Source organism: Melospiza georgiana, chromosome 13 (genome assembly GCF_028018845.1).
Source record: "Melospiza georgiana isolate bMelGeo1 chromosome 13, bMelGeo1.pri, whole genome shotgun sequence".
In the NCBI taxonomy this organism is placed as follows: Eukaryota; Metazoa; Chordata; class Aves; order Passeriformes; family Passerellidae; genus Melospiza; species Melospiza georgiana.
Genome location: NC_080442.1, coordinates 12,573,088 through 12,600,743, shown reverse-complemented (window position 1 = coordinate 12,600,743; position 27,656 = coordinate 12,573,088). Strand labels below are relative to the sequence as shown.

The 27,656-nt window shown below is 46.3% G+C and overlaps 2 protein-coding genes across 6 annotated transcripts in view; both read left to right on the top strand.

Annotated features, from left to right (window-relative positions):
• ZFAND6 (zinc finger AN1-type containing 6) overlaps positions 1 to 3,647 on the top strand; it is a 36,343-nt gene extending 32,696 nt beyond the window's left edge. For all 5 annotated transcript variants that reach the window (XM_058033534.1, XM_058033536.1, XM_058033533.1 and 2 more), the window contains 2 exons: positions 1,974 to 2,087; positions 2,681 to 3,647. In XM_058033534.1, coding sequence (XP_057889517.1) covers positions 1,974 to 2,087; positions 2,681 to 2,829 — 263 coding nt within the window. In that variant the 3' untranslated portion in view covers positions 2,830 to 3,647. The remainder of the gene's footprint in view (positions 1 to 1,973; positions 2,088 to 2,680) is intronic.
• Positions 3,648 to 5,901: 2,254 nt separating this feature from the next.
• On the top strand, positions 5,902 to 22,970 carry FAH (fumarylacetoacetate hydrolase). The gene is made up of 14 exons (XM_058033539.1): positions 5,902 to 5,997; positions 8,159 to 8,269; positions 8,887 to 9,008; positions 10,024 to 10,073; positions 11,878 to 11,968; positions 12,501 to 12,598; positions 12,856 to 12,908; positions 14,275 to 14,374; positions 15,108 to 15,238; positions 15,979 to 16,054; positions 16,583 to 16,629; positions 17,942 to 18,043; positions 19,030 to 19,147; positions 22,754 to 22,970. The coding sequence occupies exons 1-14, from the start codon at positions 5,917 to 5,919 to the stop codon at positions 22,831 to 22,833; spliced, it is 1,260 nt and encodes a 419-aa protein (XP_057889522.1). The 5' UTR covers positions 5,902 to 5,916; the 3' UTR covers positions 22,834 to 22,970.
• Positions 22,971 to 27,656: the final 4,686 nt, after the last annotated feature.

Sequence of the window (27,656 nt, the reverse complement as noted above, 5' to 3'; positions counted from 1 at the left end):
TCTATTCAAAAGCAAACTGAGACCTAAAATTTATGGTTACTACAGTAGATACAAAGTGACTTGTGATGCAGGAGAAGAATCTTCCCACTCGGTTCCACAGTGAGCAGCAGCTCTCAAATATTTTTAAACCTTTTTAATGTGAGAGCCATACGCACAAAGAAAATGTAAGTAAGGGTGTATGAGAGCCTTGTTATGCAGGGAAGAGTGCCAGTTTTTCCTAAATTTAGCTAATAGTTACAGAGGCTGTTAGTGAAACTTAGATTGAGGTAACTGATTTTGCTATAACAGGAAATGCAGGCTGGAGAATGTTAGCTCATGGCATGAATATGTCTTAATGAATTAATAAAGACTGCAATACTGTTTTGTGTAGAAGTACAAAAGTTCATTTGAGTAAGTCTTACCCCTTCTGGTACTTACCTCACCACTTTTAGTCCTTGCTGATTTTGGTTCTCATCTTGCAATCCTTTTGATATTGTGCCCACTCAGAAATGTGCCCTTTAACAGCCATTTAAAGGCATTGAACTTTTTTTTCTTTGCAAACTATGAATTGTTATAAATTTCAGGACAAAGAGAAGCTCTGCATGTAACATAGATGGTGTCTGAGAAGGAATTAATAGACCATGTATAATAGTATCTTTGCTAGATTAATCTGTGGAATATACTGTCCCCTCAGGCAGAGTCTTTGCTGGTGATCAGGTATCTTGCTATCCATTGATGTTGCTTAGTACAATGTTTTGATACATAGCAAAAGTGATGAGTGCCCTTTCCTTTCAAAAGAAAAAAAAAGATCAGAATAGCAGCACATGAAGAGCCCCACTGGATTTGTCATGCAGAAGAGCTGTCAGCTGGTGAAGAGCTAGCACAGAACTGCATCTGACAGTCTCTGACAAACAACAGTCCAGCTGCACAGAGATGCCTGCAGCTTTTTCCCTGACAAATGTCTGAGCTTGCTGTTGTACTCCCTTCCTTACAACACTGGTTCTAGCTCTGCTTCCATCCACACTCCTCCCAGCTGGAGCTTGCTTTTGTTCTTTGCTGCAAATATTCCCAACTTCTGTGTGTCTTACTCACTGGAGACTTGTCCTGCTGTGGTCCAGCTATGTCTGGTAGGCAGAGGTTGGCTCTTAGCCCTTCTTGAAATGAAGTTGGGTTTTTTTCGTTTCTATTTCTGCTTTGTAATGTAAGGAATGTGCAAATACTTGAGGAAAACCAGCCAACTTCTATTTTTACCTGACTCAGGCAAATACTACTATTACATGTTCATACTCTTCCACACAACCTGTAACCTGTTTCTTTTAGAGAACACTAAAGTAGGTTGAAAGATGCCTTAGGAGAAATATCTTTAAAATTAGGTTTTTACCTGCTCCCTTCTGGGCTCCAGTGCAGTGTACTTCCACCCTGTAAGTCTGGGTCTCTTGAGCTGGTGTTTCTCACCCCAGGCAGTGACTTATGTCCTGTGTAGGCTTTTTCCAGGTGTGCAAACCAGCAGCATCACAGTGGTAGAGATTGTTCTGAAACACTGTGTTTTGTGTGGCCTACATGTTGCAGTCTTCTGCAAAAATAATGTTAATTCAGGATTTGAAAGAGGGTGTTTGGCTCAACTGGTCCTGTTACATAGAGTGCTTCTTGCAAGCAGATTTTGGGAGCTGGGCAAGTAACACTGTGAGGAAACACTTGGCTGTTGGATTTTCTTCCTGGATCTGACAGTGCTGAATCTTGCTGTTAAACCTATGTTTGTTGTTTTGGTTGTTTTTTGTGGTATTTTCAAGCATTTGGTGAATTCTTTTCTTAAATTATATCAAAGGTCTAGAAGGGGGGAGTTCCAGTTGCTGTGGAGACACCAGTGCACTTCAGACATGGAAACTGCAGCAAAATGGCCAAATGTACAGCATGGGCTTTAGATTATTGTAGGACTTAAAAGGAGAGAGACAGACTTTTTTCTCCACTGTTCTTATTAACTTTTTTTATGTCAGCTTCAGTGTCAGAGAATGCAGAGCCTACACCTGAAGAACAGGACAAGTCGCTTGACAAACCAAAACAGAAAAAGAATCGTTGTTTCATGTGCAGGAAGAAGGTTGGACTGACTGGTAAGAAACACTGATTTCACTTTCCTTAGGCTTGTTTAGGCTGTGGCCCTTTGAAATGTTATCTTAAAGGGAAAATGGGGCATGGTCATTTGATATTGATTTGAAATAACAGTCAAAGGTGCTTTCAGCTGACTCTCACTAGATTAGTCATTCATGTATCATTTTGTTTTTCAGCCTCCTGTCTTAAAGTGAAGTTGGTAATTCCAAATACTTCCTTTTGGAAGTCTGCTTTGCTAAGGAATTGGATGATAGTTTGCTGCCATTCACTAGCCAGCTTTGCATTGGTCCAGTGAAAGGGCCTGAGTTCTGGAGGGTGAAGATTTATAAACATGGCAAAAGAGCAGGAGCTCTCTATAAATGTTCTGTGCTAGAGTGGCATGCAAAAAGAAGGAATGGTCAAGTCAAATCTTGCTATTATCACTTAAAAATGTATTACTTGTGATTCTTATGCTTTCTGCAGCAGAGGCTCTTTGGCTGATTGATTGACACTGGTGACTGAGATTTACTGCTAGTGAGTGAACACATTCAGGATTTAAAGCAAACCAATGTCATTGGGAATGTTGAAATGTCTAAGCTGCTGTTTGTGTCCGCAGGGTTCGAATGCCGGTGTGGGAACGTTTACTGTGGAATGCACCGTTACTCAGATGTACACAGTTGCTCTTACAATTACAAAGCTGATGCTGCTGAGAAAATCAGAAAAGAGAATCCTGTAGTTGTTGGGGAAAAGATCCAGAAGATCTGAACTGCTGCTTCTGCTGGAATACAAAAATCTTCTGACCATCTGCAGATTGAATTGACTTGAGCTTTTTTCCTTAGTCATCAGGAACGTAGAGCAGTGTATCTTGCCTAGACCTTTTAATCATGCATGTCATCAGATGAATAGATTTTTTTTGTTTTTGTTTTTTTTTGTTTTGAAAATGACTCTGAACATTATTTTCATTGCAGTTTTCTGTGGCTGAAGACTTAAGTAAACTTTACAAGTATTATCCTTTAAGATCATTTTAATTTTAGTTGAGTGCAGAGGGCTTTTATAACAAACATGGAGAAAATATTGGAGGGCTGTGCTTTTCCAGGATAAAACATGCATGCGTTAACTTTGCAGTTTATTTTCTTGTTGTATATAGCTTTTCTCTGCAGCACAATTTCCTTTTTTTTTTTTATTGATAATGCCTTGTATGGCACAACTAGTTATCAGTAACTGAATGTATTTTAATCATTATGGCTGCTTCTGTTTTTTTTTTCCCATTAACGAGAGGTTATACATGTTCGCATATTAGCTTGTTTGCACCCTCTACCTATTTATGTATGAATCATTTGTAATGAGAGTGTGTGCTGAGATTGTGTGGGGTTTTTTGTTGTTTTCTTTTTTTTTTTTAATTTGGGTTTGTTTTTGTGTGTGTGGGGGGAAGGCTGTATGCACTTCATTGACTGCAGTTTTCATTGGGATTACATCCATCAGTTTGTCTGTACACAAATATGAAGAATGATCTGAAGTACCTGTGCTGTATTTATGTTTATCCATGTCTTAACTTTGATTAAATAAAATTTAAAAAAATCTGAGCCCCTGTGGCCGTCACTGGCATATATAAGTTGGATTTCTCTTGCTTTATTTTAATGGGTACCTTCCATTGATGGTTCCTTTACTTAAAGAGTATTTATTCACAGCTTCCCACCTGTATCCCAACACCAGCTAAATTCTGATGTGTTTTTTTAATCTTTTCACCTGTAACTACCAGAGACACTGCAGATTGCAGACCTTGTCTGTTGATTTTAAAATTCAGAATGCTCTTAAAAAGCTATGGCTGGCAATTAATAGATAAAACATTACATTTAGGATATAATCTGTGCAGCAGAAGGAGCTTTCTCTGGTGGTAACAGAAAGTAATCTGCAAAATTGAATGATAAATGAAGTAGCTCGTGCTTGCAGAAATGGCCTAACCACAATCTATGAGGCACGTGAAGCTTATAGTAAAGGAAGGAAGGAATAAATAACTTACTGGCAAGTTTCAGTAATGGTCTGCCTTATCATGGGTCAGAGAGCCTGTATTTCCTCAAAGCATTTGCTAAACTTCCTCTTACACAGCACAGGGCATGGAAGAGCAGCAGTGTCATCTTTGGTGGGTGTTTCTGTTTGCTTTCCTCTCTGCTGCTACTTCCCTGTTCTCTAATCCTTCTCACTCTGAGTCCTCCCTCTTCCCTATTCTGGTCTCTTTTCCCTCTCCTATGTGCCCTCCTGACCAATCTTCCTTTCACATGACAGTGATGTTTCTGGGCCAGGCAGAGAGAACATGCCATAGATTTCACAAGGTGGGGGAAAACCTGCTATGTTTGTGTGTTCTGGTGCCTGAAAGAAGGAAAAGTACAAGAAGAGTATTCACATACTTCCTATCTGTTTATAAGCTTACATTTAGGCTGGGTGTCCACCTTTCCCTGACACCTGAGAATTGTGTCATGTTTGTTTGCGTTGGCATGGCCCTGTATTATCCTGGTGGTTGATCTGCACTTCAATCTGTATTTTGTGTCATCAGCTTGAGGTTAGCAGATTAACATTTTAATTAACACCAGCACATTCACAGCACTACAAAATGCTTGGGTGTCTCCTCACGTTGATCTCTGTACTGGAACAGGTTTTCAATGTGGTTTTGTTTCAGTTTTGGAATAAGCAGGTTCTATAGCCCAGATCCTATAATCTGTCCACAAAACCTCTTCACTGTGTTTAAAACATTTCCCAGTCAGGGGAAATTTTACAGGAAGTCTTCCACAAGCTAGGTATTGTGATGTTTAAATAAGACCCCTTTTCAAACAGCACCTTGTGAGCTTGTGTCTCAGTGAGTGAGCAGCTGTCACAGATGATGTTGTTCTGTCATCTTGCACTGAATCTCTGGCTGTACCATTTGCTGCATTTCTTCTAATGACTCTGCCAAAAAAGAAAAAAAAAAGGTTGAGCAGCAAACCAATTCTTTGGCTTGGCTATCACAAGTGTCTTCCTGTTTTTATTGGAAAGATGTGGCCTTTACTATTTAGTTCTAATTTCAAGCATGTTCCTTCATTGGCTTCTGCTGACAATGAGTGAATTTTGTGCTGTAGGTGGGAGAATGCTGGGACTGGGAGCAGAGGCACCATCCTCCCTGTTCTTTTTGGTTGGCTGCACATGTCTCTGGTTTTGAGGTGGTGGAACTATCTGTAGAAAACGGAAGAACTTGACGAGGTGCAGCAGCATTGCAAAACTGAAATCCACAGAAGGTGCAGTTTCAGGTGTGAATTGTGCAACTTCCCAAGGGCTGCTGAACTTGTGGTGGGAGAATCAGTGTGGACATCATCATTTCACCAGGGCCCTGGCACATAAATGACCTCTCCAAAGTGAAACCAGGGCAGTTCAGAGCTGCTGGATCCTTCACCCCCAGTGAGTTACCTGTTACAGGAAGGCCTCACTTTCATGTGAGAGTTTGTAAAATCATGAAGGTGTTAAAGCTGGAAGAAACCTCCAAGAACATCAAGTCCACTCCTAAATCCAGTGCCACCCCTAAATACCCCAGGGGAGGTACCTGTGAGGAGAGGACCCCCTTTCACCAGGGTCACTGCCTGGCTGGGAACAGCTCCCAGCTGCTGACTCAGGCCAACCCCTGGCACTGATTAACCACTGCCAGGGCCCGGGCAGGGGGTGGGATGGCCACGGAGCAGGGATTGGTTTGTGCCTGAGGGCAGAGGGTGGGATTTGATGCTCCTCTGCTCCCGGTTGCAGCACCTGGAGAGGATCTTCCTCCGAGGAAGGTGTGAAGCACCTGGGAGGTGGGAGCTGTGTGTAAGCAGGGGCTGCTCAGGGCTCAGCATGTCTTTCATCCAGGTAGACAAGGACTCAGATTTTCCTCTCCAAAACCTCCCCTATGGGGTTTTCTCCACAAAAGAGGAGGTGAGTAACAGCAAACTTTGTTCTTGGGATGTTGTAATTGTTCCAGGGCTATGAGAGAGCAGAGTTTCCCAGCAATGTGGGATAAAGGGAGATTTCCCAGCCTGAGACACTCATGGGCTTCCTGACCTGATGGCAGAGCTGTCGTTGACACATTGTCTGTTTCCTTAGTGTGGTTATTTTGATTACAGCTTCTTTGAAACTGCACAAAAGAAATCAGAAGTGGTAATACTGATGAGAAGTACTTTGGCTAATATGTACAGTAGTTCTTGTGTGGTTTGGATCATTTCTGTGACATCATTTAATCTGTGTTTGACCCTTCCACTCCCTATGTAGAGGCACAGTACATTTCACACTCAATTTTTTAATTTTTAACTTGGTCTTTCATTCTCTTCACACTGTGACCCTTAAGAAACCCCATTAACTACTGCTCTTGAGGAGTTTTGTTGGTGGCTGCCAAAGCATTAAACCAGGGCACCAAATATGTCTTTTACCTGTTTTTGCAGCTGACCCATTGTGTTCTATTGGGTGTGAGTTTATGCAATGCTGCATTAAGTGTGTGCAAATGTGTCATGTTTAAAGCTGGGCCCAAAGCCTGCCAGCTGAGCCAGCTCCAGGCGTTCTATTTTATAATGATCACATAAGAAAATGTGACTCAACCTTTCTACTAAAGAGGTAGCTCTCAATTCCCAATTTTCATGAGAACTGAGCCCAGCTAGGGTGGACCTCACACCTCTGAGTGCCTGACAGGATGGAGCTCCTGGAGAAAGGGAAACAAGCCAAGAGCTACTTCTCAGAAGGAAAAAGTGGAGAATTTATTTGTCATTGCCTATGGAAACTTCATCATCATCTTCTGGTTTCTGCTAGTTATCCATGTAGGTTTAAAAAAAAAAAACAAACCAACCTGAAGATTGTGTTCTCTGATGTGGCATTTTCTGAAGATAAAATGAGATGGTGTGTTTAATCTATTCCAAGATGTGCATGCTGTTATCTAGCAAGTTTGGATTATTTTTCTGCCTTCCTCAGTAACTGTTCTCTGAAAAAGACATCTTCACTCAAACCCTGTGAAATGACAGACAAGACTTACAGAAATTATTTAGGAGAACAATGTTCTGATGGTAGCTGAATGTTTTAATGATTTCAGGCTAAAACAATTGGTGCCATTCCTGACTATCCCAGTTACAAATTAACCTGACATGACCTTTAGTTTTTTTCTGCAGGAATGTTTGCTGAATAAGTGCCTACTACCACATTTGGAATCTTGTTTGGAAATTAAAGGTTGAAAAATAGGTTTAATAGCACGCATCTTTGAAGATGGTTATTTTGGTGAGCTGCTTTTCAGAGTGGCTGTAATAGCTTGCCTCTCTTTGCCCAGAGACACAATGATGGAGGCTGTGGTGTGTTCCTGCCCCGTGCAGCTGCCCTGGGTCTGTCGCCGCTGGCTCCGCACAGCCCGGGCCATGAACAGGAGCTTTGTCTCCTGGGCTGCATCTGTGCCATTTCCCATGTGTGGGATGCTGTTCCTGCAGCCAGGATCCAGCAGGGATCCAGCCTGGGCTCGGTGTGCTGTGAGGATGGATGGTGCAGGGCAGCCTCATCCAGCGAGGCACAGAAACCATGTGCCTGGGCATGGTGTGTCCCCTGGCACCACCAGAGCACCCTCTGTCCTCTGGGGAGGAGCTGGGCTGCAGAAATGGCTGTTTCTCCAATGGCATGCCCACAGGAATGGAATTCACCCTGCCCATGGCCTCTCTATGCCTCTGTTCCCCACTGGCAGGAGGAGCAGGAGTGTTTTCCCTCTTCACGGCATGCTATAGATGTATGGGCTTATTCTGCAATGCTTGTTAATGAGGGCTGTTAATGAGCAAGCCAGCCTCCTTCTAGGGGAAAGAGGACAGGGAGAAAAACCTCTGCTTGTTGTGCTATTCTTTCCCCAAAAGATGGGGATGAGGCTCTTTTCCACCCTCAGGGTCTGCAGGGAGTCTGCAGTGATGCTCTGCCCATAGGGCTTTACCTTTTCCAGCAGCCAGACTCAGATGGCTCTTGATATTCATTGCTGTGGTTCCAGACCTTTGTCCTGTCTCCCCCTATGCCCTCTTTGGAGCATTTTTGCCTACAAGCATAAACTTTTCTTCTCTTCCCCTCTCCTCTTGCTGCTTTGCAGCCTCGGCACAGGCTTGGGGTGGCCATTGGGGACCAGATTTTGGATCTCAGCGTCATCAAACACCTTTTCAATGGACCAGCTCTTGCCAAACACCAGCATGTCTTTGACCAGGTATTTATCAGAGTCTGTTCTAATTTCCACAAGCATTTAACAAATATTCCATAAGGCACTTTAGCAACTTGTGGTGAGAAGATAAAGGACATGAACTGGAAATATGTTGTCAGGCAGGTTCTGGTAGAGCAAAAACCATCACAGGTGTGACAGCAAGGACAGCAGGGGCATGGGGGGGTCCAAAGGTCATTTTCTAGAAAAGAGTCATCATCCTTTGGCAATGCAGGTGTCTGACACAAAGCCTAAATGTTAGTTCACTCCTGCTTGTGCCCTCAACACTCCATGGGTGGGATATTACACAGGGAGATTGTGTAAAGGATAAATATGAACAACCTCTGTCTAGAGCTGGCTGAGATACCCAAGCCAGCAGGGCCTGCAGTGGTGTGTAAGGATGGGTGATGCCAGCATGCAGCAGGTCCTGCTGCAGAGGGCTTGGGGATGTGATGGGGATGTGGGCAGCCATGGGCAGGGGATGGATGCTCTGGGCAGCCATAGCACCATAACCCTGGGCACGGGCATCCAACGCTGGGATGGGAGGGTGGGACATCTTCCTGCAGCGAAGGATAAGCAAAATGTGATTTTTTTTCTCTGTCCCTGCCCCTGTGTGTCACTGCCAGCCCACCCTGAATGCCTTCATGGGGCTGGGCCGGCCGGCGTGGAGCGAGGCCAGGGCGCTGCTGCAGAAGCTGCTGTCAGCTGCAGAGCCCACCCTGAGGGACAACACGGAGCTGAGGAGGAGGTGAGGGAGCACAGAGCGGCAGGGGGAGGTGGCAGCTGTGCCCTGTGTCACCTGAGTGACAGCACACCAAAACCAACACTCTGACGTGGCCACCTGCGTGGGAATGAACTGCGGTTTGAGCACATCCAGTGCTTCCTTCTCTTAATTACCCAAAGATTAATCTCTGATTAATCCCGTGACTGCCCGCAGAGCCAGGGTGTCACCCTCCTCCTGGGAACAGCCAGCTCTGCCCTGGGTGTGTCCAGAGCTGCTGCTGCTGCCTCTCTGTGGGGCTGGGCTGGTGCTCTGGCCACCCCACTGCACCATGGAGACACGGTTCAAGGGTCTCCACCTCTCCCTCCCTGCCTGTCACACCTGGAGCAGGAAAGGGACATCCCCAGTTTGTCCTCAGTGACTTTGCTACTCGACTTTGCTAAAACTGAGCATGTGGTCACAAATTGGCTTCAGCTTTGGGGCTGTGCAGTGGTGTAGGGACAGGAGACTCTGCTCTGTTCTGTGCTGATGTAAAATGTGGGTATCCATCAACCCCACACCTCTCCTTTGTCTGGAGCAATGCTTTAGGCACCACAATACCTGCCCTGGCAGTGAGCAGGAGCTGTTCCTCCCTGTCCTGCCAAAATCAGGCAGGATCTAGGATTTTAGGCGTTGAGCTGCTGCTTGCCACATGAGCAGGGCCAGCAGTTGGAATCAGAGCCCCCAGGAGCCATGAGCTCATCCTTCCCACCCAGCAGAGGCACTGCTGTCCTGGGCAGGGCTCTGGGATTTCTCTGTGCCCCTTGGGAATCCAGGGCTGCCCCCTCCCCACTCAGCCCCTGGCAGCTGCTCCCTTGCTGCAGCCATCCCAGGAACAGCAGCCTGTGCAGCCACCAGCTTTTCTGTCAGGTTTATTTTTTAGGGGTTTTTTTGCAAACTAAATTAAGGAAGAAGCTGGGGGATCAAGTCAGCCTCTTCCATGCTTCTTAGGGGTGGGAGCTGCAAGTTTTCCGGGATCTGAAGGCATCATTTTTCATTTCAGGGCATTTGTGCCTCAAGCTGCTGCGACAATGCACCTGCCCGCGCACATTGGTGAGTGTGGGGGCAGCCAGGGCACTGCCCTGTGCTCCCACGGGAGCAGCTGCTTCATTTCCAGCTGCCCCAGACAGACACATCACAGCTGTGACAGGGAATGGGCTCTGCAGCAGCCACAAGGAGATTATTGCACATAATGAAAGCTAGGTGCTGTCTGTGGCACAAGAATAAAAGCCTGGGGAAGCTCAACAGCAGCCAGAGCGCTCCTGGATGCAGTTTCCACTAAATCAGGGGTGTCTGCTGGTACATAACTCCTGTCATCAGCTTGGCATCACCACAGGCCTTTGTGACTAGAGCCAGGAAAGAAACACTTGTTCAGTTTCCAACAATTTCCCCTTTTGCCATCAGAAAATATTTCAGATGTTGCGAAGTTTCCAAGGCAGATATTCCAGCACAGCCTCGTGAACTAGTATGAGTTTCCACTCTGCATCTTGCCTCCACTCCCATGAAGACTGCTTTGGGATCCCTATATTCATATAGATACATGAACATTTTCTGCTTTTAGCAGGAGTTTGTGTTTGGACCCAAACCAACCTGACCAAAGTCACCTGAGGGCAGGACCTGCACAAGAACAGGGATGTGAACTTGCCCATTTTCTATCCAAGCTCAGTTCTGAGCTGGCTTTTGCCTTCCTGGGGGCACAGGCCTGGCTTGGGACAAAGTCTAGCCTGTCCCAAAGGAACCATGAGGAGTTCCTGAAAATAGTTTCATGTTGAACATGCCCTATCAGACAGCTGCTGGCTCCTGGCTCCCACGGCTACTGGGAATGGACTGCCCTGGTGTGACCGAGCTGGATCCCACAGAAATGAGGCACATTTGGGATTACCCAGCCCCTAGGGGCAGCTCTGTCCCGTGTGCTGTCCCTGCCTCTCCTGGCTGGCTGGGTCCCCCTCTGGGAGGCTGAACTGCAGGGGAGAACTCACTGCTGGATGCTCCTGGAGCTGCTGGATAATTGTTGAGCTCCCTGACCAAGATCATGCAAATACACCCTCCCAGACGGTGTTTTCCCCTCGTTGCTGTGTTTTCCCGTGGCTCCGGAGTGGGAGCTGTTTGCAGGGATGGCAGCAGAGGGCAGCAGATGTCCTGAGTATCGCCCGGGTCTCTGCGCTGCTGCTGCCGGCTGCGGGGAAAGCAGCGGGAATTGCTTCACTATGGAAAGGGGGCTGCTGCTTTGTGTCCTGCCTTTCCCCTTCTCTTCTCTGATGGAGACTTAAAAAAAAATTATAAAAGCCATTTTTGTCCGCATAATGTATAGGTGAACTGTTAATCCCCCCTTTATGCTATCACTGACATCCCTGAGCGTGACCGTGTTCACAGGGGTCCGAGGATGAGGGAAGAGATGAGGATCTGACTCCGTGTTTCAGAAGGCTTGATTTATTATTTTATGATATTTATTACATTAAAACTATACTAAAAGAATAGAAGAAAGTATTTCATCAGAAGGCTAGCTAAGAACAGAAGAAGAAGGAATGATAACAAAGGTTTGTGGCTCGGACTCTCTGTCCAAGCCAGCTGACTGTGATTGGCCATTAATTAGAAACAACTAACATGGGTTAATCACAGATCCACCTGTTGCATTCCACAGCAGCAGATAATCATTGTTTACATTTTGTTCCTGAGGCCTTTCAGCTTCTCAGGAGGATAAGTCTTTTAAAAAGATTTTTCATAAAAGATGTCTGCGACACCCGAGCGCTCCCCCGTCTCCTTCTCTGCTCCTTCCATCACCAGCAGTGCTTTAGCCCCCGCAGATGAGGGACTTGGCTGCCACTGATCCCTGTTTTATGGCTTCTTTCCCCTGCAGGAGATTACACTGACTTCTATTCCTCACGCCAGCATGCCACAAACGTTGGGATCATGTTCAGGGGGAAGGAGAACGCTCTGATGCCGAACTGGTGAGTGCCTTGGATTGCTCCCTAGTGCAGCATTATTTTGCAGGTTTATCCTTACATACACATGATATTTCAAAGGTCTGAGTAGGTTTTCAGGGCCACACTGGTTTCTGTTCTTAGCAGATGAGAATCAGTAATGTCCAGAGCTCAATATCAGAACCAAATTCCACACATCCCCAGCCTCAGCTGAATCTGCACTGCCCTTCATTGCAGGGGCCACACCAGTTCAGCCTGTGCAGCCCCCCAGTTCAAAGACAGATATACCTAAAAAAAATTAGGTTTTGCTGAGTGACAAGAGAGCAGAATTTAAGATACAAGAAATTAATTGGAGCAGTGGCACAGCAGTGCATTAAGACTGCAGCAAGGCTTTGTTATTATATTATATTTCGCTTCCATCTTTATATCAGAGTAATGTGCTGAGGTCTGTGCACATGCATGCAGAGCTCCTTCTCCTTGCACCTCACACTCCTGTGGTGCTTCCACCCCAAAAGCTGCTCTGGCACCCAGCTAACCCAGGCCTGTGCTCTTTCTCAAGGCTGCATTTACCTGTGGGTTACCACGGCCGGGCATCCTCTGTTGTGGTGTCTGGGACGCCCATCAGGAGACCTGTGGGACAAACAAAACCTGACAATGGTGAGTTCTGGGGGATTTTATTCTGGATTCTTATTTCTTTTATTCTGTAATTTAGCTCCACATCATAGAGTAGTGGAGTGGAAGGGTCTGGGATGCCTTGCCTAAAGCCCAGCCTGGGGTCAGGGCAAGAGAAAACCCTGGTTTAAGTCCATTTTGTGTTCCATGCCAAGCAGCACCAGCTGCTGTTTCTTTTTGGCCATTATTTCTATTTCCCTAGCTGCCTCCCTCTTGTGATATGTTCTTGCTTCTACCCACAGATAAACCTCCAGTGTTTGGTGCTTGTAAACGTCTGGATATCGAGTTAGAAATGGTGAGAGGCTTTTTTCTCCTTATGACTTCAAATACATTAAAGTAGAAACAGAGAAAAAAGGGTGGGTTTAGCTTCTTCTAAACTGAATGCCCCATAAGGCCCACTCCTGTGTTCCTCTCTGAGCTGTCAGTGCTGCAGGCAGTAAGGATTTCTGTGGCACAAACCTGTGCTTTGGGTGAGGAGCAGCGTGCCTTAGCTCACTGGGAGGTTTGCTCATACAGCTCTCAGGCTGGAAAAAGCTCACCTGGCCAAAGCTGAGCACCAGTGGTGCAGTCAGGCAGCAGAATTCTTTTCCACAGCCACCACAGCCCGTTTCCTGGTCAGCAGTTACCTCTGCAGCCAGGATCCATCAATGGACACTGGGGGTTTGCAGTCCAGGCTGTCTGCACCTTGTGCTAGAGCAGAGGAAACCCTGAGTTCTTGGCAGTGGGATTCAAACTCCTGATTTTCCTGTCTGGAAAGTTAAAACCTGTGCTGTGGGTGTTGTAAAAAAACATGGTGGGAAGGTACCTCATGCTGTGGCTTAGTGTGGTCCAGAAGGGAGGGTTCCATGGGATTCTATAAAGATTTATATAATTTTAATAGCTGATATAATTTTTGTATGTTTTATTCCCAATCCCTTTTAAAAAAGTACTGGAAGTAGTGTAATATTGATGGAAATGGCTATAAAAATGTGGTGAAACTCTTTAATGCTGTCAGGGGAGATGCAGTCCCACAAAGTGGGGTTCCCATGGTGCTGCCATGGCTCTGCCTTCCAGCCTGAGCTCTGCTGCTGGCTGCTGCAAGAACAGAAGGGAAAACTTCCTCATTGTAGACAGAAAGAGACAGCTGAGATTTCCTATAAAATCCTCTGCGTGTGCAGGCTGTGGATTCCTAAGGGAATGAGTGCAGGCACCCAGTTCATGGCCTGCTTTACTTGGTGGGCACATTTCTCCACCTGTTTTTCCCCACTGTCTCATCAGGCTCCAGCCACGTTCAGCATCCCCCTGGATGACTCTAAACTCCTTCCTGTTCCCTGTCTGCAGCAATCAGCCCTCCAGTGGGCAAACCTGTTCTGCATCCGGCCTCCAATTAGGAGGGACCATTTTTTCCTCCTGCGTTTTGACAACATCGTGCCCTTGTTTAATTCCTGTCTCTTAGCAACACAGAGCTTTTAAGTAATTCAAGCCTGCCAGCTTCATGGAGGGGAAGAAAAGGGGAGCAGGCCATGGGTTTTGTCCAAATGTGTGTGGGAAATGGTGCAAAACTCACCCTGTCCAGCCTCTGTTGCTGCTGACTGCAACTCTCCATGCAGTAAAGATTTTTGGCTCCAAAAACACAATCAACACGTTGCTTTTTAATTTTTTTTATTTATTTTTTATTTCAGGCATTCTTTGTAGGTCCTGGAAACAAGTTTGGGGAGCCCATTCCCATCAGCAGGGCCCAGGAGCACATCTTTGGGATGGTGCTGATGAACGACTGGAGCGGTGAGCGCAGCTCCACGGGAAACCCCAGAGAGGCACAAATTCCATATTCAAAATAGGAGTTCATATTCTTCAAAAATTCATATTCTAGCAGAACTGAGCACTGAAAACACTGGTGCCGCTGAAAGGGATGAAAATGAAGTGTTCCCTGTATCAATCCATCTTTGATCAATTAGTAGAACCAGAAATTGCTGCCTAATGAAGATTTATTTACTTATGAAAGGGCTAATTTCAGTCTAGTTCCTTCTGGGCAGGGATGGAGGAGTCATAAGAATGGTGATACCAAGGATGGTGATTGATTTCAGTGTCAGGAAAAGGATTTGGGCATCACAAATCCCTCAGTCTCCGCAAAGATTTAAGTGTTGAAATTCTCCCTATGGCTGGCAAAGACCATTAGCTGTGTATAAAATGATTATTATAAATCTATTTTTATAATTTATATATAATACATTATATATAATAAATTATAAATATTATAAATTATAAAAAATTAAAGCAGGGGTAAAAATACTGGTCATATGGAGATGATCTGGTTTGTTTTACTTATTGCTGAATTATCATCCTAATCTAGCTGATGTAAGAGAATTGGGTTGAAAATGGTTGGATTAAAATTAGGGATTTAGGCATAACAGCTAGAAAAGGGCTGGGGATGGCAATTTCAATTCATGTTACTCTTTCATTGGTCTGATGGATGTGCAATTGCTGGGATATATTTACCTGAATGTTCTCTTCCCAGCCCGTGACATCCAGAAGTGGGAATATGTTCCTCTGGGTCCCTTCCTGAGCAAAAGCCTTGGCACAACCATCTCTCCCTGGGTTGTCACCATGGAAGCTCTCATGCCATTTGTGCTGCCAAACCCCGCGCAGGTCAGCAAGAGAAAAGGTTGAAATGAAGGAAAAGCAGTGCTGGGAAAATGTCAGCAGAGCTGGAAGGTGGCATCAGCAGGAATCACTGAGCTGCCTCCATGCCAAGGATTGTCTCCATGGAATTCACAGCTGGGATTCTGCTTCTGAGCAGATGAGGGCAACCAGGGCTCTCTGGGTTCAAGTGCTCATTGATGTCACTGGCCCTGGCACGTGTTGTGCTGTCATCCTGCTTGAGGGGGGCAGAAAAATCATCTTTAAAATGCCTGGAAAATAAACTAATCAGAGCTTCTTCTGGGTCTTTGGTAGCAGTAAGTGTTGGAGAGAGGCTGGAGTCAAGCCAGAGCACTTTGTTCAAGCATTTCCAGTTGTCTGCATTGTGCAGGTGGTTAAAACTGGAATAGATAACAGAGTCTTGCAGAGACCTCACCATCTTTGTGCAGACACAGAGCAGAGGTGTGCTGGCACTCTGTTTGTGCTGGATTAACATCCACACTGCAATAATGGGCTTGGCTTTTGCAAGCCTTGTGCAGAAAAAGGAATTGGATTACGTGGATATCATGCCTGTTCAGACAGATCTTTAAAAGTGTGTACATGAGACCAAAGAAAAGTGATAATCTGAGCAGCAAGAATGGTGAAGTGAATGGGTTGTGCAGCACAGGCTGGGTACACCAACACTCCCTGGAATGTCTTGTGGATTGTTAAATTCCTTTTGGTTTATGATGTGTTTTATGTTCCTTTAGGATCCCAAGCCGCTGCCCTACCTTCAGGATAAAGAGCCCTATACTTTTGACATCAAGCTCTTTGTTGCCATTAAAGGTATGGCAAAGCTGAGTGGGTTGCAAAGCTGCAATTGCCAATTAAATTTTTTGTGCTCCTTCTTCTCCTGCCTTGCCCAGGGAAAGGGGCAGAGCTGCTCTGCTCCCTGCTGGCTGTGCAGCACTGTGCCAAGCAGGGAGTGCTGCTCTTGAGCAGGGTCCCTGAGGGGTCCCCCTGCACAGCCAGGGCTCACCAGGGCATGGAATGAGCAGATTTCGGGGGATCCAGATGTTAACCCAGCTCAGCCCCCACCTTAGGGCCCTGCTGGCCACAAGGTCCAGGTGTTTCTCCCACAGGAGAGCAGAAAGTGGGAAATGGGCAGCTTGATGCTGCTTCAGTGCAACCCACGCACTTGTTTTCTATGAAATCCCGGTCTTCATAGCAATAGAAAATGTTATTACTGCTCTCTCACTAGGGATTACAGTGATAAAAGAAGTCTCCATCCATCTGTAAAATAAAAAGACTCTGACATCATTCATCCAACACAAACAAACTGCTTCTCTCCTTTTTATCCTTCATTTTCTGCAGGAGAAGGAATGAGCACGCCAGCTACTATATGCAGATCCAATTTCAAGGTAAGGCTCCAGCATCTTTTGTTTATTTGCAATCTTGCTGATGCCATCAGCTCCAGCCCAGGCAATTTCAAACCCTGCTCTTTGCATTAGACTCATAGAACAGGATCATAGAACCACTAAGGTTGGAAAAGACCTCCAAGATCATTGAGTCCGAATATCAACACAGGACTGCCAAGCCCACAACTAAACCATGTCCCTCGCAAACCTTTTGAACACTTCCAAGGATGGTGAATCCACCACCTCCCTGACCAGCCCAAAATTTTCCAAAAAGCTTAAAAAAAATTATTTTTGAAAGATGAAATGAATATGGTGATGGTTCCCCCCTGTGAGGTGGGAACACCCGAATGCTTGGTGAAGGGGGCAGCTCTCCCTGCTGCTCACTTTGGGGTGCTCAGAGCATCCTTAGCTCTGTGCATTTGGCAGGGAATTGTGTCTTGCAATGCAGCTCTGCAGCCACAGCTCTGATTTGGATGCCACTCACTGCTGCCAGCCTGAGCCTGGGTCTGCCCCATCCCCTCTGTGGCTCTGCCTCCACCCCCCGATTGAAACCAGGAGATTTATGTGCCAGCTGCAGCCGTTCTCAATCCATTTCATATTCACATTTGGCTCTTTGCATAGTAATTACCTTAATCAGTAAATCAGTAGTCAGCAAATCAGTAATAAGCAGATTTTTCTACAAGGCTGTTAAAATACTGGGTGTAATCATGGAGCTTGGGTCAGCAGTACTGGTCTTAGAGGGGAAGAAGAGGAAAAATGAAATCCAGCTGAAATAAGAAAAATTTTGTGACCGTGTTCACAGGGGTCTGAGGAGGAGGGAAGAGACGAAGATCTGACTCCATGTTTCAGAAAGCTTGATTTATTATTTAATGATATATATTATATTAAAACTATACTAAAAGAATAGAAGAAAGGATTTCATCAGAAGGCTGGCTAAGAATGGAAAAAGAAAGAATGATAACAAAAGTTGCTGTCTGGGACAGAGAGTCCGAGCCTGCCGACTGTGATTGGCCATTAATTAGAAACAACCACATGAGACCAATCACAGATGCACCTGTTGCATTCCACAGCAGCAGATAATCATTGTTTACATTTTGTTCCTGAGGCCTTTCGGCTTCTCAGGAGAAAAAATCCTAAAGAAAAGATTTTTCATAAAAGATGTCTGTGACAAAATTTTAAGGGACTAAATTGCATGTTAAAGTGTGGGGTTTATGAATGCCACAGGCCAGGCCACACTCTGCACAGCCTAATGGCCACCAGAGAAGTTTCTCCTTTGTTGCCTCCTTGCTTCAGCCCCTGTTCCTCCTTCCCCCAGCACATGTACTGGACCATGAAGCAGCAGCTGGCTCATCATTCCATCAATGGCTGCAACCTCAGGCCTGGAGACCTGCTGGCCTCTGGCACCATCAGTGGACCTGTAAGTGTTGAAACCGTGCCAGTCACTGGTCAGCAGCCCAGAGCCAACAGAGCAGGGCTTGGGGCTGGGCCCTTCCTGACCTGAGCACCACTAAACCATCTGCAGCTCTCCCAGACACTCTGGGGTGCTGCTTTGGTAGCCCCAGATTCACACTGAGAAGGGGTTTGGTTTGGGTAGGGTTTTGCTTTGCTGGTTTTTTATGTTGTTGAGTTTTGGGGTTTTGATCTCTCCCGTACTTGTTTCTCTAAGAACTATTTTACAACAGATGCAAAATAACTTCTGTGTGGAAGCATCCTCACAATCCATTTGCCCTCTATGAAATGCAGCTTTTTATTTCTGAAAAGAATGTAAAAGATGCCTGGGTATAACTTTCAGTTTCTCCAATGAAGCTGGAGCCAGCTTCACAAGCTTTCACTCCCCTTGAGCTGCCATTTGTGGCAACCCTCACTTTCTGAACCACCAAACACAAATCCTGTACATGCTGTCTCAAACACAGCCTCAGGTAAGTTGTTTGCAAGCTGGGATGTCTGTGCTTCACTTTTGAGCATTTCTGAGGTGCTTTTTGAGTCTTCAGATTATTGTACTGCAAAAGACATTATGGACTCACAAACACCAGCTTTGCTCTTCTGAAGAACAAAATGTAATTAAAAATCTGAAAGTGATTACAGAAAAGCACTGGATTTGTAGAAATCTCCTCCACTTCTTTCCATTCTTGCTGTGGCAGACTCAAAATGCTTTTACAGGTTGAACACTATGTTAAATACACCAGATAACAGCTGTAAGCATCACTAATAATTCTTGCTAATAGCCAGCAAGAAATTAAAATGCAAAGTCAGGAAAAGGACCCAATGTATTTAATGAATTAAATCAACAGCAAAACTCTGTTCTGGAGAGGTAACATTGTGTGTCTGCTCCCAGCAGCAAGAAGCTGAACAGCAGGAAAGACACTAAAAAGTTGTTTATTTGTTTCTGAACTCTTGCTGCAGGAGCCAGAGAGCTTTGGCTCCATGCTGGAGCTGTCCTGGAATGGCACAAAAGAAATCCCTCTCGGCAGCGGGCAGTGTCGGAAGTTCCTGCAGGATGGAGATGAAGTCATTCTGACAGGTGAGGGCTGGAGAGCTGCTCTGGCCCTGCAGCAGGGACACATGGCCATGGGCTGGGCCAGCAGGACAGCCCTGGTGCGGAGCTGGGCTGTTCTGAGCACGCCTGCCATGCAAGCACAGCTGCTTCCATCCCGCCTGCGAGGAGGCCAAAGCTGTGGATGGATATTGCCCTGCCATAGATGCTCTCTAGAATGGGTTATTTGCTTTGCTAAGTCCCCAGTGCTCTTGCTATGCCACTGTGTGAGCACCAAGGAGATGATGGAGGTAGGTTTGCCTTTATGGGTAAAAATACTCCAGGACTAGGAGCAGTTGATCGTTGAATTGTTGAATTGTTTCCACCACAATACAACTTTGCATGTGGAGCAGAGCTTGGAAAATGCTAAAAAAAAAGGTATTTTTCAAATAATATTTCATTTGTAACCTAGGCCTATTCAGTGAAGTGTGTTGCAAATCAAATATGTGGGAAACAGTATGGAACCTTCTAGAACAGCTGACCAGCTCTCCTCTGAAGAGGGCTCTGCTTGAGAGCAGTTTCATGCTGAGACATGGTTTTAGTTTTCATCTCGATAATCTAAGGATCTTATGAATTAAAATCTACCACAGTGTTTTGTGAACTAAATCTCACTCCTACTTCATTTTAACCCAAAGCCTAGTGCAAAACAAATCTATTTTTTCCTTTCCTCTCATCTTTGGGGTGCAAATATTTGGCAAGAAACTTTTGTTTCAAGCCTGCAGTGTCTTTGCTGTGTGACCTGCTGGGATTTTGGGGAATGTCCTGTGGGATGTTGAGTGTCACAGCTGAGCCCCAGCCAGTGCCAGCCCTGGCTCTGAGCAGCTCCGTCCTGCTGATGTGACCAGAGATGTCTGCACATGGCTCAGGCAATGGGGAAAGGCTTCACAGGAGGGACTGAGGGCAGGAAAATGTGAGTGACAAACTCCTGGGCAGCTGCCTCGTGCTGTGATGTTAATGCGTGCCCGTGAGCCTGGGCCTGCTCAACCCAACCTGGACTCCTGAGGTTTTTGACAAAACAGTTTAAAATTATAAACTGGTTTTCTCTGAAAAAAAAAAAACAAAAAACCCTAGGAAAAGTGAAGAATTTTCTGTGATTAAGAAAAAATAGATAATATGTAAATGTAAAATATATACTGGATAATATACTGTAATATATACTGGATAATATACTGTAATATATACTGTAAAATATATGCTATAGATATACTATATATATACTATATATATTATATATATAAATAAATGTAAAATATATACTGGAATGTATATATTCCAGTCCCCTGGCAATTCCAGTGCCTCCTGCCTGGCAGCCCATCCAGTAGCCTTGAAAATCCTGTTTCTGTGAGCTGCTGCCAGTTTGACAGAGAAAGATGCTGAGACAGCTGGAGACTGAAATATTCTAGAGAGAGCCATCGGTGATGAACCTGAGCAGTCCCCAGTGCCCCTGACACCCTCCAGCCCAGTGAGTGTCCATGCTGCAATGTGGAGCCAGCTGAGGCTGCTCTCTGCAGGCTCCCACAGATGCAGGGACCCTCCTGCAGCAATCCCGAGTGCCACACTGCCCTCCAGGCCTCAGTCTCCCTCAGTAGCTGTGCCAGAAGCCCTAAATTAGGGTGCAGTGAGGGCTGATGCACATCCCTGTGGATTTGCACACCCCTATCCCTTTTGGCAAGGAGCCCCTCACAGTTTGGGATGGGGAGCCAGCCTGGGGACAAATGTGACCAGCCCAGGAGCCATGCTCTGCCTGCCCAATTAACAAGCTGTGTTAATTCATTAAGTGCTTTGAATCCTGAATGTCTTTAATGTTTAAAGGTGGCGTGATGGCATTGCAGTAGGCTGGGGAAGGCAGGGGGCAGTGCCAGGGCAGTTGTTCTGCTGGGCTGGTTCACACTGGCACCGTTTGTGGCTGTGGCACCAGGGCAGTGCAAGGAGCTGGGGCTGTGAGGGAGCTGCTCCTGTTTATTTATTCATTTATTGATGTATGGCAGGTCCAGGGCCTTAGGGCACCCCTGGGGCAGGGCTGGTGCTATTCCATCCCCTCCCAAGGCGCTGCAAAGTGCTCAACACATCATTTCTGGTTTTCTCTTTCAGCTCTGTATTCTTACTCCCCACCCGGGACCTATTTCAGAGACTTAACACACAAAATGAGAGAAATGTATTTCTCCCAAGAAGTGGCTCAGCACGGCAGGGGAAGGCTCCTGGTGGTGCTGGGCAGCCAAAACCCCTCAGCAGCTCCTTGGCACCCTCAGAGCTCAGGCCAGGCATGCTGGCAGACCAGGGCTGGCTCTGTTCAGTGTGCTGCTCCTTGGTGCTGCTCTAAACTGTGCCTGACAGCAGGGATAACCAAACTGGACTGAAATCATCAGCTGCTGCTCAAAGGAAAGCTGGCAATGAAGCCTAATGAGACACATGGAGGCTGGGCTGAGCCTTGCAGTGCCTTTTTCCACAGATGCTTGAGGATGAGGATTACCTGGCAGGTACCAGGGTGGTGTCTGTGGCTTTACACAAGCTCTTAGAGACACCACTGGCTTGGAAAACTTCATTTCAGCCTGGCTGTGAGAGCTGCAGGGTGTGTTAGGGCTGGCAGGGTCTCTCTTTGTGCTGCAGTCACTTTGGCTGCTCTGCAGCCTGAGCCCACCCTTCCTCTTCCTCAGGGGAGTTTTCCCCTGATCTGTGCTAAGGGTGGGAATTAGGGGCTGTTCTGCTGAGCTCCTCCTTGGCTTCTTGAAGGCAGCTGCTTTTCATCACATGATGTATTCCATCAGGAAAATCCATCTCTAGCTATGAAATCAGTCCTTAAAATGCAGCATAGGGCACTTGTCCTTCCTTTGATCAGCTGCTGTAGCAGAAGGCTGCAGAACAGACTTCTCAGAGGGGCCAGGCTGTGTCCCCTGCCCTGCCTGCAGCTTTGTGGTGGCTGCTGTTGGTGGAGCAGCAGGAGGAGCTGCAGCACCCCTGTCCCAATGCCACCCCCTCCATCTCACAGGAGCAGGGACACCCAGAGCTGTCCCGTGGTCAGAGATGCTGTCACAGCCCCTGAGCTCTGCAGCACCCCTCTTATGTAACACAGGATTAATGAGAACTTGGAGTCAGATGCTGGATTTCTCATGGAACTAAACCACTTTAGCCAGTGAAACAGCTTCTGCAAGGGCAGGAGCTGCTGTTTGAGGGGTTTAATGACTGCCTTTCTGGCTGCCAGCATCCCAACATCCCAGGAGCAGCCCTGATGCTGCAGAAAGAGAATCCAGATTTATTTGATTAATTGCAGGGCTGGGCCAGGCAGTGAATCAGTTTGCCAGGTAGATTGATGGTGCTGCAGGTTAGGTTTGAAAACAGAAATATTGCTGGCACATCTTGTTTGTTCTCTGATCAATTCACTGAACTTGCATATTGCTGTGTTTAACAGATTGTGCTTCTTTTTTCTCATATTCCTGAGCCACTTGAACTCTTCCAGGTGGTCTTTTTTCCTGCCCTTCATTGCATATCTGAGATGTTTTCACTTGGTTTTAGTCCCTTTATGCCTTTATTCACTTTTATTCCTGGCTAAACCCTGCTGTCCTCACAGAACAAGCTGTGTGTTGTTTCTGTCCCCAGGGTACTGCCAGGGCAACGGCTTCCGTGTGGGATTTGGCCAGTGCTCAGGAAAAATCCTTCCAGCCCTGTCCAATCCATGAGGCCTGGAGTGATGTGGCATCCAAGGAGAAATCCTCACACCTCCACCAGTCATCCTGCTTTATTTAGATTTATTATTTTTATATGAGTGATTGTAATCTTACTCTTTTTAATTATCAATAAATATCTTAAAGGTGAATGTGGCTTTCTGGTGTGATAAGAAAAGGATTTCAATGCTGGCCTAAAATTCTCAGAATATGAATAAGGTGATTGAAATGGAAAATAACATTCTTAACTCTTCTACCATATTAATGTTTTTTTCATAATTATAAAAAGAGGCTTTCAAGTAAGCTTAAATATTCAGAGAACTAGGCTGATGATAAGAGCTGAGACTCCATGCTGGCTTCCTTTTTGCACAGTGTTAATATGCTGGAGGTGCAACCCTGGAGCCGAGCTGCATGCAGTTGTTAAAACTTGTAGACCTTCCTGAGCAAGAGTTACATGCCAGTGCTCTAAAATAATTGGCAAAATGATTGGCAATAATTTCCAAAGCAGTTTGGAAATGTGACATTCAACACTGCTGAAGGCAACAGGCAGGATGCCCCTGCTCCTCCTGCCCTTACAAAACCAGAGCCAGTTTTCTGCCCCAGAAAGTGACTGATTCCAGCCCAGAGATGCGGGACTGTGTTGGGGCACCCCTCAAAAGGTCATGGTCAGAAGATCACCCTTGCTCCTCCTGCCCTGTTTAGAGAAGGGAATTCCCTGTTTCTCTCTCACCCTGTGCACCAGCATCTCTTGGTGAGGAGGGAGGGGGAATTCCATCACTGGGGTGATCCCCAGGCACTCCCTGGTGGCAGCGACACCCTGCCACTCAATGGGGCTGTGACAAGGACACCAAGCAGGCCAAGCCCTTTCCTGCACCCTGAAAGTGTCTGGAGCCACAGCATTCCCCTGCAGCAGCCAGTAAACACAGCACATGCCACTTTCCTCAAGTGTAAAGGGCATCTGCTGTCTCCTGCTGGCCTACAAATCAATTTAACTCCATGGCCCAGTGCCAAATCACATCAATTAGAGGATATTACTGACTGGAGGAGCTCGGGAGACCGGATAATGAACTGTGGTGTAGTGCAAGGGGAACTTGTTAAATATTTGCTTGGTCCTCAAAGTGAAGAACCTGATGAGGCTGCTGGCTCCATGTGGTGACAGCAGGATGAGCCCATGCTGCTGCTTTTCCAGGCTGTCCCATTGCTGCTGGAAAGCTCTGCCAGGTATTTTTGCTGATGTGGGCTGTGAGGACATTGATGTCATCCTGGGGAGCACCTGGGGCTGACAAGGAATGTGAACCTTATGGCCATGCAGAAGAGGAAAATGAATTTGAAATGAAAATTAAAGAAAAAATGTGGCAGTGTATATAAATCACTGCTAATGGGGCATGTGCACTGTAATGGGCTCTCTTTCAGTGTGCCACAATAATAGTTCTTTAAAGAGTGATACTTGGAGGTTTATCCCCAAATTTCCTGATTTGGAAAACACTGGCTCTTTGTTGTTTATCAAGGAAAAGCTATTTTGCCTTCAGGCTCTTGGAGCTGAACTAATAAGCAGATATTTATTTAATGTACTCTGACTGGATCATCAATTTATAGATGCTTTGTGCTATCTTTTGACCTCAAAGGACAATTGTGAGTTGACACCTTCCCTCTTGGATTTAGAAACAACCCATCCTGTTCCTCTGGCTTTGCTCCTGGCAGCAGCAGGAGGACACACAAAGCATTTATCCTGGAGAGAAATTTATTTGCAGAAGCCACATCCATGGTGCACCCTGGCATATCTGATATCCTGGAAGGGAAATGTCTGACAGAGAGCTGATGTTGGGGCAATGTGTCATTGGCCAGCAGCTGTGACCTTGATGCAAGACATTGCACAGCCAAGAACTGTGGTGTCCAGGCTTTCTGGGTGCAGGAATACTTAGGGAAATACAAATCCATTGGGATCTTCCTGAACTTTGAGCAAGGTAAAGGTGAGTCCTGCGCACACCCAACGAATTCTTCTTCCCGAGAGCCGACTGGATGCTGCAATTCCTGCCAGCCAGTGGGGATTGGGGTTGTTACCTTCTGCTCAGGCAGGTCAGTGGTGCTGAGCCCCCAAACCCAGCCAGGATGGAGGCAGCCACCCACAGATCCTTCCAAGCTGGCTCGTGCCCCAGCCCTGAGGGAGGAGGTGGCTTTGTGGCCCCTCTGTGCATCCCTGGCCCAAGCACCACGCTGGGGATGGGTGGGAGGAGAGAAGGGCCCCTGTGGCCCCAAGGTGACTGAGCTGAGCTCTTCCTGTCTGGGGACACCTGGAGAAGTTCCAGATTCCCAGAAGGTGGGTAATTTCTGGAAAGGACCTTGGGCACAGCAGGTTTCAGAGGTGAGCTGGACAAAGTCCAAAATCCCAGGACAGAGCTCAGAGTCATCTGCTGCCTGCTACATGGATGGGGGCCAAAATGCCAGGGGATGACAGAAAAGGAGAAAAACTCTTCTGTGTGCCCAAGACCACTTTCTACCCCCCCAGAAGAAGGCAGTGGGCTCTGTGACCGTGGTTGCAGGGGTCCGAGGATGAGGGAAGAGACGAGGATCTGACTCCATGTTTCAGAAGGTTTGCTTTATTATTTTATGATATATATTACATTAAAACTATGCTAAAAGAATAGAAGAAATGATTTCATTAGAATGAAAGAATAGAGAAAGAAGGAATGATAACAAAGGCTTGTGTCTCAGACAGAGTCTGAGCCAGCTGACTGTGATTGGCCATTAATTACAAGCAACCAACATGGATTAATCACAGATGCACCTGTTGCATTCCACAGCACCAGATAACCAATGTTTACATTTTGTTCCTGAGGCCTCTCAGCTTCTCAGGAGGAAAAATCCTAAGGAAAGGATTTTCCATAAAAGATGCCTGTGACGGGGCTCTTTTTGGGTGGGCACTGTGGAGAAGGGGGGTGCATGGCCAATGCAGTGAGCCTGGAGCCACAGCACTGCTGGTTCCCATCCCTGCCAGGGTGCCCTGGGTCAGGGACAGTGACGGACACACTGTGCTGCAATCTGCTTTGGCCTGGGGCCAGCAGCACCCACTGCCTGGGGGAAAGCAGCCTCTGACCCAAATTTTGGGACACACACAGGTGATGTGGGCACCTCCTGCTTGCTCCACCTCCCCTGGGCCAGCTGGGGTCAGTTTGCACCCTGGTCATTAAAAATGGAGGTCATGGAGCTTTCTTCTTGCTTTGGGGGAAGTTGGGCACTGGTGAAAGGATCAGGAATGAGAAAGTGTTTCAGCCTAACAGGCTGACTGCTTGGAAAAAGTTTATTTTTGAAGTGCCAGTTTCACTTGGGTTGGTTGCCTCTACAAAGAGCTTCCCATGCACTTCTGGAAGATTCTGTTTCAGTTAGGGTTGAGCATGGCTGCCTCTGCTTCTAGAAGTTACTAATTTTCATTTGATTTAGATGTATTTTTCTTAGTTTGCTTATAATCTGGCTTCAAACATAAGTGGAAAAAACCCACAAACAGACTCAGTTCCTTTTTCACTGCCCTATCACAGCACCAGGTTTGTGGGTTTGTAACCTGTGTGTGGAGCAAGAAAATCCTTCTTGGATCTTCAGAAGCCTGGAGGAAAAAGCAAAACCTTTCTGCTGTGTCAGCCACCTGAGAGGCCTCATTCAGGATCATCCAACGTTGTGTGGGGAGACAGAGCCTCGCTCATGACCAAAGGAAATGGAAATGTGAGTCTAAATGGAAAACACGGCTCCTGAGCTAGCCTGGAGCATCCTTCTCCTGCCTGAGCAGAGGTCAGCAGTTCCAGGAGCAATCCATGCTGGAGCAGAGATCCAGGGGTGAGTAGTGCCTGGCTGTTGGATGGATGGGAACTCTTGGAGGGGTGCAGGAGCTGCTGCTGGGCTGTGCTGATTTATCACAGGGTGGGCACAGAGGCAATAAATCATGCTGCCTGAGACTGTTCCACCTGCTTTTGTTATTTTGCTGGTAGCAAAACTAAAGGCAGCCACTGTTTAGTACTTGGAGATGCATTTTCTTACAGATCAAAGCGTCGTCTGGTTGGTGTGTAATGAAAAAGCTGGGAGTAATTTATAATCGTGCTGTTGGTATAATTAAGTGTCACCAAAAAAAAAAAAAAAAAGCATGGAATGAACCCTTAAAATGTATTTCAGAATTTAAAGGAACCAATGTTATTTTGCTGTGAAATGCAGGCACTCTTCACCTGAAGTAGTTTTCTGCAGAAATTCTAATTAGAAACGGATGCGATATCTTGGGGGAAAAAAAAAGTTTTGATGTAAGCCTTTGGGTCAGCACTATTCATAATTCTTCCATTACCCAGGCAGTGATAACTCAAAGTAAAACACTCTCTCAGTAGCTGTTCAGGGTCAAGGTGGTGACTTTGTGAAGAGGGACAGGGCTGGTGGGTGATGCTCACGCAGCTTTTGGTGTAAGGCACTGAGGCAGGAGAACATTGCTCAGGTTTGATTGCTGCTTCTGCTCAGAATGCCCACACAGCTGCTGCTTAGTGAGAAAGAAGGAGATCATTTCTGGGATTTTAAAATTGATTGAAGGCTTTGGAAGTACGTGAGGGACATGCTGAGGTGCTGGCACCACGCTGCTCCATACAAATCTGCTGTGAGCTGTTCCTCCTTCTCATCTCCCTCATTCCCAAGAACTTCTTCACCTCAACTCTTTCAGTGTTGCACAAGTGCTTGGTTTTCCATGGAGTTTTAATCATAGAACTGTGCTTTCTGGTTTTTGCCTGTGCTTTCTGGTTTTACAATACTCTTTTCTCCATAAGCAGCTGAGGCAGGGCTGGTGTTACAGGCATCTTTTATGGAAAGTCCTTTCC

What these genes read in the sequence shown, in the direction of transcription:
- FAH (XM_058033539.1), top strand. Translation starts at nt 5,917, where the DNA reads ATGTCTTTCATCCAGGTAGACAAGGACTCAGATTTTCCTCTCCAAAAC. An exon ending in GCTCTTTGTTGCCATTAAAG is followed by an intron (nt 16,055 to 16,582) that starts GTATGGCAAAGC and finishes CATTTTCTGCAG; the next exon opens with GAGAAGGAATGAGCACGCCA. An exon ending in AGATGAAGTCATTCTGACAG is followed by an intron (nt 19,148 to 22,753) that starts GTGAGGGCTGGA and finishes TTCTGTCCCCAG; the next exon opens with GGTACTGCCAGGGCAACGGC.